This window comes from Odocoileus virginianus, chromosome 9 (genome assembly GCF_023699985.2).
Source record: "Odocoileus virginianus isolate 20LAN1187 ecotype Illinois chromosome 9, Ovbor_1.2, whole genome shotgun sequence".
Classification (NCBI taxonomy): Eukaryota; Metazoa; Chordata; class Mammalia; order Artiodactyla; family Cervidae; genus Odocoileus; species Odocoileus virginianus.
Window position 1 is genome coordinate 57,763,199 of NC_069682.1, and position 16,256 is coordinate 57,779,454.

At 43.8% G+C, this 16,256-nt stretch overlaps 1 protein-coding gene across 10 annotated transcripts in view; it reads right to left on the reverse strand.

Moving 5' to 3' along the window:
* COMMD7 (COMM domain containing 7) overlaps positions 1-14,460 on the reverse strand; it is a 79,699-nt gene extending 65,239 nt beyond the window's left edge. For 2 of the 10 annotated variants that reach the window (XM_070472529.1, XM_070472528.1), the window contains exons 1-3: positions 13,993-14,450; positions 6,260-6,313; positions 6,062-6,164 (exon numbers count right to left, since the gene is read on the reverse strand). In XM_070472529.1, coding sequence (XP_070328630.1) covers positions 6,062-6,164; positions 6,260-6,313; positions 13,993-14,076 — 241 coding nt within the window. In that variant the 5' untranslated portion in view covers positions 14,077-14,450. Of the gene's footprint in view, positions 1-6,061; positions 6,165-6,259; positions 6,314-13,992 lie in introns of all 10 variants that reach the window. The other 8 variants (XM_070472524.1, XM_070472526.1, XM_070472522.1 and 5 more) reach the window with 8 other exon arrangements.
* Between the last annotated feature and the right edge of the window lie 1,796 nt (positions 14,461-16,256).

Below are 16,256 nucleotides of genomic sequence, written 5' to 3' on the forward strand. Positions count from 1 at the left end.
AAAGACAGAAATCAGGTGTTTTTTTTTAAGAGAACAATTCTTCTTGGACTTATTTTTATTTATTTATTTATTTTAGTTGTGCTGGGTCTTTGTTGCTGCAAAGGCTTTTCTCTAGTTGCAGCAAGCAGGGGATACTCTTTCTAGTTGCAGTGCATGGGCTTCTCATTGTGGTGGCTTCTCTTGTTGCAGAGCATGGGCTCTAAGGCACGTGGGCTCAGTAGCTGCAGTAACCAGGCTCTGAAGCCCAGGCTCAATAGTTATGGGCACAGGCTTAGCTGCTCCGCTGCATGTGGGATCTTCCCAGACCAGAAATCGAACCCATGTCTCCTGCATTGTCAGGTGGATTCTTTACCACCGAGTCACCAGGGAAGCCCTCAGGTGCTTTTAAGAATTACATACTAAAGAGTAAAAGAAAAACATTAGGAAAAAAAACAACCCCAAAACCCACAAGCTTTGAGCTAATCAAGGAGGGTGCAGCAACAGCTTTTCTTCTACAAGATCTAAAGCAAGTCACTTCCCCTCTCTAGGGCTCTGGTTCTTTATCTCCAAGACAAAGATCAGACTAGATCAGCACTTTACAAAGCTTTTACTTAACCCTCCCCTTGTCCACTCACTCCTGCCCCCAAAAAGATGAGTTCCAGGGTTAACTGTTTTGCAGATACTGGTTAAGCAGGTTGAAGAGTTTACTGCTGGGCTTTTCAGAGACTGAGATATGTTAATATGTGTGTGAATCTCCAAGATTCCAAGGCTGGGAGGTGCAGGGACAGAACTTTATGACCCTGCCTGGCCACTGAAGTCTTTTCTGAATGAAAACACCGATTTGGGGAAGACTGATCTGGAAGGTCTTTGGGGTCCCTTGAACTCCAATAAGCCACACCTCGGCAAGGTCTTACTGCACAAGCCACACCAGGATGCAGCAAGGAGAAGGCAAAGAGGGAACTTTCAGACTAGACAGGGGAAGGCCTTGAAGGCCAAGTTAAGGACTGCAGAGTCCATTAGGCAAAATAAACAGTTGAGAGGAGCAGCAGGGTCCAAGCTGTTCTGTATTCCAGGGCAAACTAGAATCTGGATAGGAGACAGAAGTGGAGAGGCTGCTGCCATAACAAGGCATGAAGCGCCGGGAATTTGTTCTGGGATGGCAGCCTTTGGGGCTGAAAAGATAATCCCTCATCAGGCCAAGGGATGAGGAAGAGGCCAAGAGACTTACAAGCTACCTCAGATGATTAGCAGATGCTCTGGAAGAAATGCAGCTTTCTTGAAGTCTGTAGGAAGGGGAAAGTCAGATTGCATGAGAACCAAAAAAAAAAAAAAAAAGACTAAAACAAACAGAAATTGTTGAGAGCTACTGAGGAGTTCAGCAAACCTGAGATTTCAACTCTAGAACCTGAAAAGCTTGAAAAGCTTTGGGGCATGATATCACCAATTGGAAGGACATGAGTTTGAGCAAGCTCCAGAAGTTGGTGATGGACAAGGAAATCTGGTGTGCTGTAGTCCATGGGGTTGCAAAGAGTTGGACATGACTGCCTGAATGAACCAAACTGAACTGAACTGAATTAAACAGTCAAGAGAATTCAGATCCTCTCCATCAAGGGAAGGGATGTTTTATCTGGTGATTTGACATCGAGGCACAGAAGAGAAACTAACTGATCTATCAATAAACAATGTAGGGCTTTCCTGGTGGCTCAGTGGTAAAGAATTTGCCTGTCAGTGCACGAGACACTAGTTTCATCCCTGGTCCGGGAAGTTCCCACATGCTGTGGAGCAACTAAGTCCGTGAGCCACAACTACTGAGCCTGTGTGCTGAAACTACTGAAGCCTGTGTGCCTAGAGCCTGTGCTCCACAACCACAGAAGCCACGACGATGAGAAACCCATATGCCGCAACTAGAGGGTAGCCCCTGCTCACCCCAGCTCGAGGAAGCTTATACAGCAATGAAGACCCAGCACAGCCAAAAATAAATAAATAAACAATGCAAAGTTCAGTAGTCATGGTATAGGTGCTTTATGGATACTAACTCATTTATTCCTAAAGCCATCACCATAAACTGCCCTTACTACTCCGTTTTTCAAATAGAAACCAAGGTCCCAAGAGGCTGATTTGTCCAAGGCCAAATAGCTACCTAAAGTGATATGTCCAAGACTCAAATCCAAGTGAGCTTGCAAAGCCTGTCCCTGGAACTCAGCACACCTCAGTGTTCTCTGGACCTACAGAAAACGGTCTGCTATAAACAGTGCTCATCAATCCTGCTTGAAGATATACCCAACATCCCCTGGGAGGGTCACAGGGTTTCCCAAGTTCAGCTCAAGTCACCCAGCATGAATCAAAAGCTCTTGTTCTATGTCATCATTTTACTTTTAACTGTGGCTTAGGAAAGTAGTACAGACCCGCCCATGACTTCAAGGAACTATCTGTTAGGGCCATGAGATAGATACATACAAAACAGCATGATCAACAGAAGACTAAATGATTAAGCTTCAAAAAGGGCTGCAGATAAAAGAATCTATCTCAGTAGTGGAGCGGAAGGGGAGGTCAGCATGGATTGAGATGGTTTGGGAAGACTTTCTGCAGAGGTAGTACTGGGGCTGGAGCACAGGACTGAGCAGAATTAAGGCAGTCTGGCAGAAATGAATAGGGGCAGGGAGCAGAGATGATGAAGACCGGAAAGAATGGAGGCAGGGACAACGGACAGAGGTCTTCTGAAAAGTCAGCGCCCACAACAGCTCACAGGTTTCCTCATTCCCACAGGTCTAGGCTGGACAATGAGAATACAGAGGATAAAAACTCCTGGTTCTATAACCTGGACACCTGTTCTACAGAAATGCTCACATATGCTAAATACATAGATTCCCTAAGGATGTTCACTGCGGTACTGTACACTTTCTAAGAGTGAAGGGTCAGAACTAAAATGTCCAGCAACAGGAAATGGTTTAAGTAAAAGAAGATTAATTCAGTTCAAGGTCCACTGCAGTCACCAGAAGAATGAAGTTGATGTGGGGAAATCTCCACGATGTACTAGGTATAGAAAAATGCAAGCCGCACAGTAATTCTGTGGTTTATCGCCACTGATAAAAAACAAAACGACATGAATATATACGGCTCTGTCTGTCAGTATACATAAAAATAGAAAAGGATACACGCCAAAATTATACTGTGATTATTTCTAGAGACAAGAGTCGGACGAGAGTAAAAAGGAAATTTCCCTTTTGACTGTCCAGAGCTCTGCAGTTTTAAGTTTGCAATGAAAATTAATTCTTGGTGTTACGTGAAAGTCACTCAGTTGTGTCTGACTCTTTTGTGACCCCACGGACTGAAGCCCACCAGGCTCCTCTGTCCATGGAATTCTCCAGGCCAGAATACTGGAGGGGGTAGCCTCCCTTCTCCCCTTCTCCAGGGGATTTTCCCAACCCAGGGATCCAACCCAGGTCTCCAACATTACAGGCGGATTCTTTACCATCTGGGCCACCAAAGACTGCAATTCCCATCCAGCCTTGTGGTTCTGATGCTTTTAACTGCCCATGAGTGCAAAGAAGGCAAGAATCTCACAAACAGAGGATCATAAAATTCCACAGCTGGAAACCTCAGGGATCTTCTAATTCACACCCTGAATCCTCAGGAGCACAAGACAGGGCAAAGAAAAGGATCTGCACGAAGAATATACCAGAAGGTACAAACAAATCAAGTTCCCAACTTTTAATGCACCATTAGGCTAAGATCTTGGGAAGATCAGCTTATTACTAATTGTTAAAATATGCAAACTGGGGATGCTGTTTTACCTTCTCTCAGCCAGGTCAACATTTATTCATTCTTTAAGCCTGGGCTCAAACGTCACCTCTCTTTAAATAAAATTAACTTTTAATTAAATTGCCAAATTAATTCTAGCAACTTTTAAGACAATACTTAGCTAAAAATAAACAAGTAAAATAACCTGCAGTCTTATCACCCAGACAGAGCCACAGTTAACTTTTCTTTTTTTTACACAAAAATAGGACTGTGGCAGACAGAACTAAACAGAATATTGTGAAAGGTTTTCCATATCATTACATTTTTCTCAACAACATGTTAAAAAAATTAATATTAATATATAACATGAAAAATAAGAACCTTTTGCTGAGGAACTGTGCTAAGCATTTTATTTCAGTTCAGTTCAGTTGCTTAGTCATGTCTGACTCTGCGACCCCATGGACTGCAACACGCCAGGCTTCCTTGTCCATCACCAACTCCAGAAGCTTGCTCAAACTCAGGTCCGTTGAGTCGGTGGACATTTATTTATTAATATTTATTCAGCATTTTATTTATATTTTCTTAATTAATCTTCAAAACAACCCCATGCACACACCAAAAACAAGCTTAGATGGAGTGGAACAACTGCTGGGGGAGGGTTATTGCTAGGGAATGAAAGAGACTGGGTACCAAAGCCACACTACTTATCAAGGGTCAGACTGGGATTCACACCCAGTTCCTACCAACTCAGACTGAATTCTTGATCACTACCATGCGTGTGTGCTACGTTGCTTCAGTCATGTCCAACTCTTTGTGACCCTCTGGACTGTAGCCCACCAGGCTCCTCTGTTCATGGGATTCTCCAGGCAAGAATACTGGAGTGGGCTGCCATGTCCTCCTTCAGAGGATCTTGCCGACCCAGGGATTAAACCTGTATCTCTTACGTCTCCTGCACGGACTGGCAGGTTCTTTACTACAAGCACCACCACCATACTCCTCTGCAAAACTGGACCACAGCACATCACACCAATTTTCAACAGCTGGGTAACTGGATTGCTTCTAATTTTTCTGTGATAAACAGTGCCACGACAGATAACCCTGCAGTTCAACCTTTGTGATCACCTCCCTTCTGGCTAGAATCTTTCCCTGATTGCTCTAAAGCAAACCCCGCTTCTCAAACTATCTGCATCAAAAAACCTATTTTTAAAATTTTCAATCTACCATGGACTGATATTTTTGTACAATATAATGAAAATTAATTTCTAGAAATATGAAATGAAAAAACGCTTACAAAATACAAGCCCAAAATAACTCTTAGTGAAATGTGAATACACATCACAGATTAGATAGAAGCGTTAAATCAGTGTAAACTTCCTACTTTTGATAACTGCACTGCAGTTATGAAAGAAAATGTTCTTGTTCTTACAAAATATGTACTAAAGTCTTAGCAAGGATAAGGGTGAGGATAACTGAGCTAAAGACTCATCCAATAACTGGATCAAAAAGAAATTTTTAATTCAGATAAATTTCTATGCCATGATTACCCTAATAAATCATTAAAAGATTGTGAGACTCTCATTAGTTCAGGTTTTTGTTGAGCTGCATTTAACTTCACTTTTGTTTAGCAGGCATGCTACCCTGCTAGAAAAAACTCTATGTATCCAAAACTGGCCATAAAACATGTACTGATTAATGTTTACACTCTGGGGGAAAAAAAAAAGCTCCAAATGGTTACAATGGTCAATTATATGTTACATATATTCTACCACATTAAAAAAAATTGCAAGCCCCATTTTTTAAAATTAGTAGATTCAAGAAACTTTGTCAAGGGACTGCCCCTGATGGTTCAGTGGTTAAGAATCTGCCGTGCAATGCAGGGAACGAGGGTTCCATCCTCTGTCAGGGAACTAAGATCACAGGTGCCACATAGCAACTAAGCCCGTGCACCACAGCTAGTGAGTGTGTGCCAAAATGAAGCTCCTGAATGCTGCAACTCGGACCCAAGGCAGCCAAATAAATAAATAAAAATAAATAAATATTATAAAAAGAGAGAAACTCTGTCAAATTGCTATAAAAGTTTATAAACCCTTAACTCTCAATCTTGCACCTACCATGTAGAGGAAAGATAAGTCTGGGGGCCGAAGTGGGGATGCAGACTGCAATTATGCTCTCCCACAGCTGTCTGTTTACCTGGCTTCCCTGCCTAGACTGCAGTCCCGCCCATGTCTGGTTCCCTACCAAACGCTCTGGCTCAGTGCCCAGAGCATGCTTGCCAACTCGGTGGATTGAGGGAATGTTCAAACAGTGTCTCTGGCCTCAGCTGCTAGGAGGGGCTACTCACCATTTGGAACCAGGAGGAGGCTCTTCACGATGCTTCTCAGGGGGCCAAGACTGATCTGGTTGGTGGTGGCAAATTCAGACAGCTGAGCCAGAAATCTTTCCACCTGCAGGCGGGGGACAGCACAAACCAGGCCTTCACTTCAAGACCTCAGGACGCAGACCCACACTTGGGAACTCTCCTTATCACAAGATACTTTACCTCTTTCGGCTCAGTTAGAAAGTGGAAGAGCACTTCAGTCAGGGCTGAGAATTGCTGTGAAGAGAACACAGGACATCAGAAAATTCTACTCCTGATCAGTGCTCCCCTGTCCCATCCAACTACAGCCCCTTAAGAGAGAAGAGGGAGCTTCCATGGTGGCTCAGCGGAAAAGAGTCTGCCTGCAAATGCAGGAGACACAGGTTTGATCCTTGAACTGGGAAGATCCCACCTGTTGCGGAGCAACCAAGCCCATGCGCAACTACCGAGCCTGTGCTCTAGAGTCCAGGAGCCACAACTACTCAGCCTACGTGCTGCAACTAATGAAGTCCTCTCGAGAACAAGCCACCATAATGAGAAGCCTGCAAACTGCAACTAGAGAAAGTAGCCACTGTTCACCACAACTCGAGAAAAGCCTGCTTGGCAGCAAAGACTCAGCAACACCAAATAAAACAATTCATCTTTTAAAAAAAGAGAGAAGTGAAGAGAACATCGATGTTGACACCAGTTTTTATTATCTTAGAGTTACAAACATTTGTAATTTGAAAAGATATAAGCACATTAATGTTCACTGCAGCACTAGGCACAATAGCTGAGATACTGAAGCAACCTAGGTGTCTATCAACAGATAAATGGATAAAGATATGCTCCATACATACAATGGAATATTATTCAGCCATGAAAAGAATGAAATCTTGCCATTGGCAGCAACATGGACGGATCTAGAGGGTATTATGCTAAGTGAAGTAAGCCAGAGAAAGACAAATGCCATATGATCTCATACATAGAATCTGAAAAACTGAATAAAACAAAAATAGACTCATAGAGGGGAGAGGGGTGGGGTATGAAACAGGCTAAGGGGATTAAGAGGTCTGGACATTAGCCATAGGGATGTAATATACAGCATAAGGAATATGGTCAATAACATTGTAAAAAGTTAGCATAGTAACAGATGGTTACTAGACTTACCATGGTGATCATTTCATAATGTATGCAAATGTCAAGTCAGTATGTAGTTCACCTGACACTAACATATTCTATGTCAACTATATTTCAGTTAGGAAAAAAAAAAGTTACAAATATTCACAATACCCACCACCAGTGTCCATCTAACCATACCACTTGATTATCTGAAAAACTCATATATTTTGTTGGGATGCTTTCAAGATACATATTGAGAGACTGAGTGTGCACACACATGTTCACACATAAATCTCAAGGGGTCAAATACCTTCTAACACCTCCCCCAAAACAAGATCTGAAAGGGAAAATCACTGAAATAGTTTTTTTTTTTTTTCTTCTCTTTTTGTTTGGTAAGGCCCAGCTGGCTCAAGTGCTAAAGAATCCACCATCCAATGCAGAAGACATAAGAGACGTGGGTTCGATCCCTGGGTCAAGAAGATTCTCTGGAGGAGGATATGGCAACCCACTCCAATATTCTTGCTTGGGAAATTCTGTGGACAGAGAAGCCTGTCAAGCTCCAGTCCACAGGGTCGCAAAGAGTCAGACATGTCTGAGCGACTAAGCATATACACACTCACTCTTTTTGCTTATACTTCCACATATTATTCAAACATAAATCAATCCAAATATATAATTTTTCCCATTTTCACTCTCATAAATGGTAACATACTACACGAACTTTTTCTCCACCTTACTTTTTTTTTGAGGGGCGTCCTGCATGTGGGATCTTAGTTCTCCGACCATGGATTGAACGTGAGCCCCCTGCACTGGGAGTATGGTGTCTTAACTACTGGGACGACCAGGGAAGAGGGAAGCCCCTCTGCCTTGCTTTCTTTTTTTTTTTTTATTAGTTGGAGGTGCCTTGCTTTTGAAAGCAGTTGCTTCTGTGTGATTTTAAGTGATTTTTATTTTCTTGTTTTGTCTATCCATGTTTTCTGGGTTTCTCTCCCCCACAATAAACATCTTGTTGAGTATGTGACAGAACAGCAAATTTTAACACGTTATTGTACATTATCTTAATGAGTGATAGTCATGTCTGACTCTGCGATTCCATGGACTGTAGCCCGCCAGGCTCCTTTGTCCATGGAACTCTCCAGGCAAGAATACTGGAGTGGGTTGCCAGTCACTTATTCTTTTGTGCATGTGAACCTCTTTATCAGCACTATATTACTAAGAACTGAATATCTGTGTGCCCCAAAATTCATAGGTTTAAGTCTGAACCCCAATACTACTGTATTTGGAGGAAACACCTGTGAAGAGGTGACAAGGTTAAAAGAGGTCATAATGGTGGGGCCCTAATCTGGTAGGGCTGGTGCCCTTGTAAACACCAGGAAGTTCTGAGGAAGTCACCCCAGAGCTCTTTCTGTGAGGAATACGCTATGAAGACACAGCGTGAAGAAGGCAAGCCAGGAAGAGCGCTCTCACTAGGAAATGAATCTGTGGGCACCCTGATCTTGGACTTGCAGCCTCTAGAACTTTGAGGAATAAATTTCTGTTGTCCAAGCCACCCAGTATGTGGTGTTTTGTCACAGCAGCTCACGTAGACTGAGACATTTACCATCCCTTTCCCATGTTCTCTCCTGATCGACACGGTGTGTGTGGCACAGTGAAGGAAACCACGACACGAGTTTAAAAGGCCCAGATGTGAATCACTGTTCTTCTGATCATCCGGGTGACCCCGGGCAAGTCACTTAGCCTCACCGTGTCTCAGTTGCCATCAGAAAGACAGAGGTAATAATACAGAGCTTCCAGAACAGTACTAACTGGCTCATACAAAGCCTCCAGTACAGTGTCAGACGAGAGGTTCAACAAGCCTCTAGTATGTATGTATGTATGTGTAGCAGTTACCACAGCCACAATTAAAGTCACTATGCCATTAGATCCACCTTTAACATTTAAACAAAAAAGACAACAGGCAGATATTGTGGCTCAAAGCCTCCAAAACTGTACGTATGACTGTCAAATGCATTCGCCCCTTTTCCCATGACATATAAACTTTACACAAACCCCTGGCAAGGCTCTGTATTATTTTATTCTAAAATGTATTCTATTTTAAGATATAAAACTAGTCTTTGAAAATGTAAAAGTAATATACATGCGAGGTTTTAAAAAAGACCCACCCAGCTAACATAAAAGAATATATAAAATAAAATGTCTCACTCTCTCCCTGCCCCCTCTCACCTCAATCCCGCTACCCCCAGGTAAATATGCTAACAGCCCTGTGGCCTTCCCATCATTTCATTTTTCTTTAGTTTCTTGTAAATATAAATGGGATCATACTGAACCCACTCCCTGCACCTCACCTTTTTCCCCACTCAATTACACTTTAGAGATCAATCATATCAGCAGATATAAATCTACTCAGTTCTTTTAACAACCGCACGGCATTAAGACAGCATAATTTAGCTCCCTAGAAATGAACATTAGTATGTGTATGTGCCGATCTTATGTAAACGATGCTGCAATGAATATCCTCCCACATCTTTGTGAAATATGTATGTGTATGTCTATAAGATGTATTCTTAAAATGTATTCTAGGTGAAAAGATACGCTTTAAAAAAATTGTTTTTTTGGCCATGCCATGCCATATGGCAGGTGAAATCTTAGTTCCCCCGTCAGGGATCAAACCTGTGCCCACTGCAGTGGAAGCACAGTCTTAACCACTGGACTGCTGGGAAGTCTTATATACATTTTAAAAATTGAGGTATAGCTGACATAAAATATTGTATCAGTTTCAAGTATACAATACAGTAATTGCTAAATTTTAAAGGTCATATCCATTTATAGTTATTATAAAATGTTGGCTATATTCCCTGTATTATATCCTTATAATTATTGTTGTTGTTTAGTTGCTAAATCATGTCTGACTATTTTGCAATCCCATGGACTGTAGCCTGCCAGGCTGCTCTGTTCATGGGAATTCCCAGGCAAGAACACTGAACTGGTTTGCTGTTTTCTTCTCCGGGGGATTCTCCCGACCCCGGGATTGAACCCGTACATCCTGGATTAGCAGGTGGATTCTTTACCACTGAGCCAACAGGGAAGCCCATCCTAACGATTGCTTATTTATTTTTTACATAATAGTTTGTGTCTCTTAACCTTCTGTCCCTATCTCCCTCCCCATTCCCCTCTCCCCACTGGAAACCACTAGTTTATTCTCTAAGATACGTGCATTTTAAATTCTGAGAAAATATTGCCAAATTGCCTTGTAGAGAAGTTGCATGGATTTACACTCCCACCAGCTAATGGTATCTTAGAAGTCTCTGCCTCCTCAAAACTCCATGGATGTTCCATAGAAACACTCTGGTCTTGCTGGTCCAGGGTTTTTCTTTCTATGATATTTATGATATTGGGTATCAGTCTTGCACAAATGTTGAGAGTAAAAACAAAAATAGTCAAGACGAGTTTGAGAATGGGTCCTCAAACTGAGTTTTCCTCTATTCCTTTAATTTTTTTTTTTTTTTTTTGGCTACAGATCTGTGGAACTGTCACATTTTTGGCCAACCATGTTTCCTATACCACTAGGGCCTTTAAAAAAAATGGGGTGACTGAGAGGGCCTCCAGCTGCTCTTTCATTTCCAGGCCTCAGCCTAACACTCAGGATGGAGCTCCTTGTGCGAACTCATCCCTGCCTTTCCTCCCATGAGCAGCCTCAAGCTACTCTGGTCTGTAGGCTGTTATCAACCCCCACCCCTATCTCCACTTTTCCAAACCCTCCTTATCCTTCAAAGCCCTGCCCAGATACCAGGACTCTCCCAACAAGAAAGGGACCTACCCAGATTCTTAACTTCTGAGGCTCCCTCTTGGAACCTCACCTGGGGGCACTTAAAATTTTCAATCTTGATAAGGAGTACAAACCTGTCTTAACAGAGAAGGTTTCTCCTCTGGCTTCTTAGGGTCATAGTACCTTAATTATTGTAAGTGCAGAGTTAAGTATCTGTTGAACAAATCTTCCCTAAACACCTTCCCCATTCTTTGCCTTTGTACCTGCATAACTCTCTCTCCCTGGAATGCTTACCTGCTCCGGACTAGCCATGAAATCAAAATCTTAAAGAATTCTCAACAGTTAAACATATGAAAAGAAGCCCAAGATTATTCCAGATGAGAAGTGCAAATCAGCAGAAAAAGGAGATACGATTTTTCATTTGTCAGATCTTCAAAACTAATAGTCTGATGGCACCAGGGTTGGAAAGTAACAGACGTGATTGCACACTGTCGAGAAGATAAACTGGGGCAAACTTTCTGGATTACAATTTGGCAATCCATGTCTAATTTGTCAAACGATCAAACCCTTTGACCTAGTAATTTCACTGCATGAAGCATACCCTTCAGAGATGTCCCAAAAAGTAAACTCAGACATAAACAAGGCAGTTTGTTGACAGCAACAAACAAAAATAAAAAACTGGAAGCAACTGAAGTGTCTATTAGCAGGGGACTGGTTAAATTATGCTATATCCATTTCAAGGAATATCACAAAATGCCTTTACTGTAAAAAAAAAAAAAAGTTTTTAAAGGATACCCATAAATGTGATGGCAGATGCAGATTTTTTTCTTTAAAGATATATGAGAAACTATTAAAATGATGATTTCTGGAGACAAGAGAAATAGGCATTTTTATTTTAACTTTGTATCTTTCAGTACTCTCTGAATTTTCTAAACTTGTGTGCTGCTAGGTGAGAGACTGTCAACCATTTGTTTCCTTCTTTATATTTTTTCTTAATTTCCTCTGATAACCATGCTAAAAATGATTATTTTAATCCCACCTACTCTCAAGGCTCCATGTTACCTAGAACTGATCACAGCATCATAGAAAACATGCAGATTCACTTAGTAATGTACCATGTCTCCATTTTCTGACCTGCCACAGCAGATCACAACTTTCCCAGCACAACAGGCCTCATTCATCAAGACACTGTAAACTTTACTGGGTTTAGTGGCTATTTGGTGCATAGTAGGCATTCAGATAAATATCTATCAAATAAGCAATAAATAGTGATGCCGACATTAACACAATGACCTTGAGGCCTAAGTCTCAAGTAAAAGGCTAATGAAAGTACTAGCTAATAGAAATAGCTAATAGCTAATAAGTAATAGCTAACAGAAATAGCCAGACTAGCGGCTAATGAAAGCCAGCTAATAGACTGGCTACTCAGAGAAGTCTGACCATCCAAGAAAAGGGGAAAAACTGCCCAAAGGGCTTCGATAAGGGCTGCGTGCCCTTAAACTGGTCAAATTATTTCCCTAAACCATTTTTTCTTATCTGTAAAATGGGAATGGTAATAGTACCTGACTCCTAGGGTAGTTGCAAGAACTCAGTGACTTAATACACATAAAAGCACTTAAAACTGTGCTATACAGTACAATGGTCACTAACCATATTGAGCCCCTGAAAAAGGATAATCCAAAAAAAAAAAAAAAAAACTAATCCAATTTGAGATGTGCTTTAAAATACACACTAGAATCAAAAACCTTAGTACCAAAAAAAAGTGAAACATCTCATCACTATTTTTTTATGTGGGTTACACATTGAAAATGATAATACTTTGATATAGTGGATTAAAGAAAGCACATTAAATTCATTTCCTCTTTTAGTTTTTAAATGTGGCTACTAGAAAATGTAAAAGTAGACCTGTGGCTTGTAGTTTATTTCTCTTGGACACCATGGCCATAGAACATGACTGCCATCACAGTTAGTGTTCCTTCATGAGAAAATACCAAGTTGTGAGGATGCTGAGATGACAGAGAGTGGCCCCACCTCCTGGGAAGTTACAACGCAGTTGGGGGGAATAGATGCATCTTTGCAGAGATCCTGAGACCTGTCATTTTAACTTGCTTAACTTGGCTGCCTTGGTGGTAGGAAAGGGACATCCCAAACAACACAGGGGCAGGAAGCCTTCAGGGTTGACTGGCTGGCACCTGCAGCCTGAAGAGTAAGAAAAAGCCTTTGACAGCTCCACTACCATCAAGGACTTGCCCTCCACTGTATAGGGTACATGGGTCTTTCCTTAGGGACCAGAAGTGCTGTGCTGTGCTTAGCCGGGTCAGACTCGCTGAGTCCATGGACGGTAGCCCCCGCCAGGCTCCTTTGTCCATGGGGATTCTCCAGGCAAGAATACTGGAGAGGGTTGCCATGGACTACCAGTATCTCCCTTAACTGGGGGGTGGGGGTGGAGATGAGGAGAGGATGTCATCACCAGCCTGCCCACAAAGCCACTCTGGCTTGGCCATTACCTACACCCACATCCCATCCCCAGATGACATGCCCCACTCCAGGCAGCTTCTGCCCCCTTGAGATGGTAAGACCCTCCTCAGTCTCCCCCAAGATCCCCCTACCCCGGTCTTCCTACTAAACATCTCAGTTCCTCACCTGACCCACCAAATTCCACGGCTCTCCCAAACTCCATCGGCCTCCCAAAGCCCTTAGTGCATTACTTTAAACTCCTTTCGGTCACATCAAGACTCCCCTCAGCCCCTCTTCCGGGATCCTGCAAACTCTCCTCGTCCCCAGGACCCCCGGAAGTCTCCTGGTACTATTTCTGGGCCGCCGAGGTTTCCCTGGGACCTTTCAGCTTGGCCTCAGGCCTCCCTTAATCGACCGGCCCTCAAAACTGGCCCGAGACCCTTAACTTCCCCCCGCCCCGCTCCGAACCCCCCCGCTCCGAACCCCTCCGCTCCCCCAAGCAGGATCACCCCGCACCGCGGCCTGCCGCGGCCCAACCCGCCAGCCCTCCCCGGGGACCGCGTCGACCCCGCGCCGCTGCCGTCCGGCCCACCTGGGCGCCCAGCTGGTTCAGCTGCTGCATGTCGCCGCCCACGGCCTCGGGCACGGGGTCCTGTGTGCAGTGCAGCCGGCCCATGGCGTCCGCCCGGCCCCGCAGGCCCCAGGCTCCCGCGCCTCCCCCGACTTCCTCCTTCGCGCGGCCTCCCTGGCCGCGCTTCCGCAGTCGCACTTTCGCCACCGGCCGCGGGCGCCGCCGCCGCGCTCCTCCCGGGCGGGTCCCCCGGGGGCGCCCTGGCCGAGCCGCGCACTCGCGCGCGGACCCCGGGTGGGGCGGGGCAGGGGCGCCCTGGTGGAGCCCAGGATACCAGCGATCGCTGTGCCCAGGCCAGGACCCTGAGTAGCAAAGCGTTGAGACGAGGACTCCCAGCGGGGTCTTCCGCCGCCGCTGGATGACCCCTGTGCACTGCGCTTGCCCCTTTGGAACTTGCTTCACTCTCCGTGTAAACGATCGCGGGGGTGGCGCCTTAAATGAGCTAACCCTCCTAAAATATTCAGAAGATAGCCAAGCACACTGAAGGTCCCCAATCAATAGCTAGCCGCTATCATTATCATCGTTATGATGCATTCAGCATATATTCAGTGCATGCCTCCTCTTAGATTCCAGGCACTGGCCATAGAAAAGTGAACAGACAGGCCCAGTGTCCCTGAGAGAGCTTGGGTCAGAGCAGAACAAAGCAATAAAATCTCAAACTTGGACTTGCACCAGCGTCATCTGGAGGGCTTGCTATAATGCCAATTGCTGGGACCCACCTCCAAAGGCTCTGCTTAGAAAAGCCTGGGATGGATCCTGAGAATTTTCCATTTCCAACAGCTTCCCAAAGACCACACTTGGGGAAACTCTGGCGTGGAGGAAAACTGACCCACAGAAGAGGAAGGTGGTCAGATTGGTGGAGGGGAGAGTTAGGGGACAGTGACAATCACTGCAGTCCTTGAAACACTGTAACCCCCATGTTCTCTTCCCAAGGATCCCTTGAAGTCCCAGATATTACCTGATTCCCATTGGGCAGATGGGAAAACAAAGGCATGCTCCTTGGAATCTAGGTCCTGACACCAAAGCCCCAAAGCATCTTCACCTGCCTCTTAGCCCAGACTTGAGAGTAGGGAGTGGGTGCCTAGAAACCTGGGTAGGGGAGTGTGGAGAAGACTGGCATTCCTCTATCCTTCCAAAAAATCCCTTCTGGAAAGGTATGAACAAAACTCCTTCATGCATTCATTCAACAGATAATCTGAGTGAGTGCCACCCCTGGGGCACATGTCCTGACAGGTGCTGGGACTCCACAGTGACAAAATCAGATGTAGTGCATGATTTCTAGAAGTCAGAGTGTAATCTGGGAGACAGACACACACGTATGTGTGTGTGAAATTATTAACTGATGCCAAGAGGAACAAAGTGCTTTGAGAATGTATACAGGGCACCTGTCCAAGTCTGAAGTACCTGGAAGAGAGTAAACCTTCAAGTTACTGACAGACAGGGACTGAGCTCAGACCCCCTGACTCACCGTCCAGGAATTTTAATTTTAAAATAGTCTTAACCTATTAAAAATGATCCCTGTCAGGGCCTTATATTTATTCATATCTTTGAGTATTAAATCAACTTTGTTCAGGTGTAATTTATATACAGTGAAATGCTCCCATTTTAAGTATGTTTCTTTAAATTATTTTTAACTTGAAAAAAAAAAGAACCTTGCGGAAACCACTAGATTTCCTTCATTTCTGCTCTCACAGTGGCTGGTTGTGAGGCACTCAATAAATATTCGTGGAATTGAATGTGACAGAAAATAGATAAAGGGAAAGACATTCACATGAAATTTCAGCCCAATACCGTAGGTGAGACAATAATCGTATTGTTTTCCAGTCTTTTTCTACTTCATAGGTCACTGGGGCTTCTGTGATTTGTTTCGTTTTTACATATTTTGGGCTCTCCCACTTTGCCAAGCTATTTGATCTCTGGTACTCAGAGTGTGGTCCTTGTACCAGCAGCTAGGACATTACCTGGAGAGTGGTGGAAATGCAGATTCCCAGGCTTAACCCAGACCTGCTGATCCAGCATTTTAAACTAAATCCCCAGGTGACTCATGATCACATTCAAATTTGAGGTATAAATAATCACTGTTTTAAAATGCCCACCACATGCTGGGCTTTATTTTAAGCCCCCAAAGACACACCTGTATGATATTAATACTTCCAATTGTCTACATCGTGTCCCTCATTTTATTTCTGCTTTCATGTTTATCACATTGTGTTTTTGCTATCATT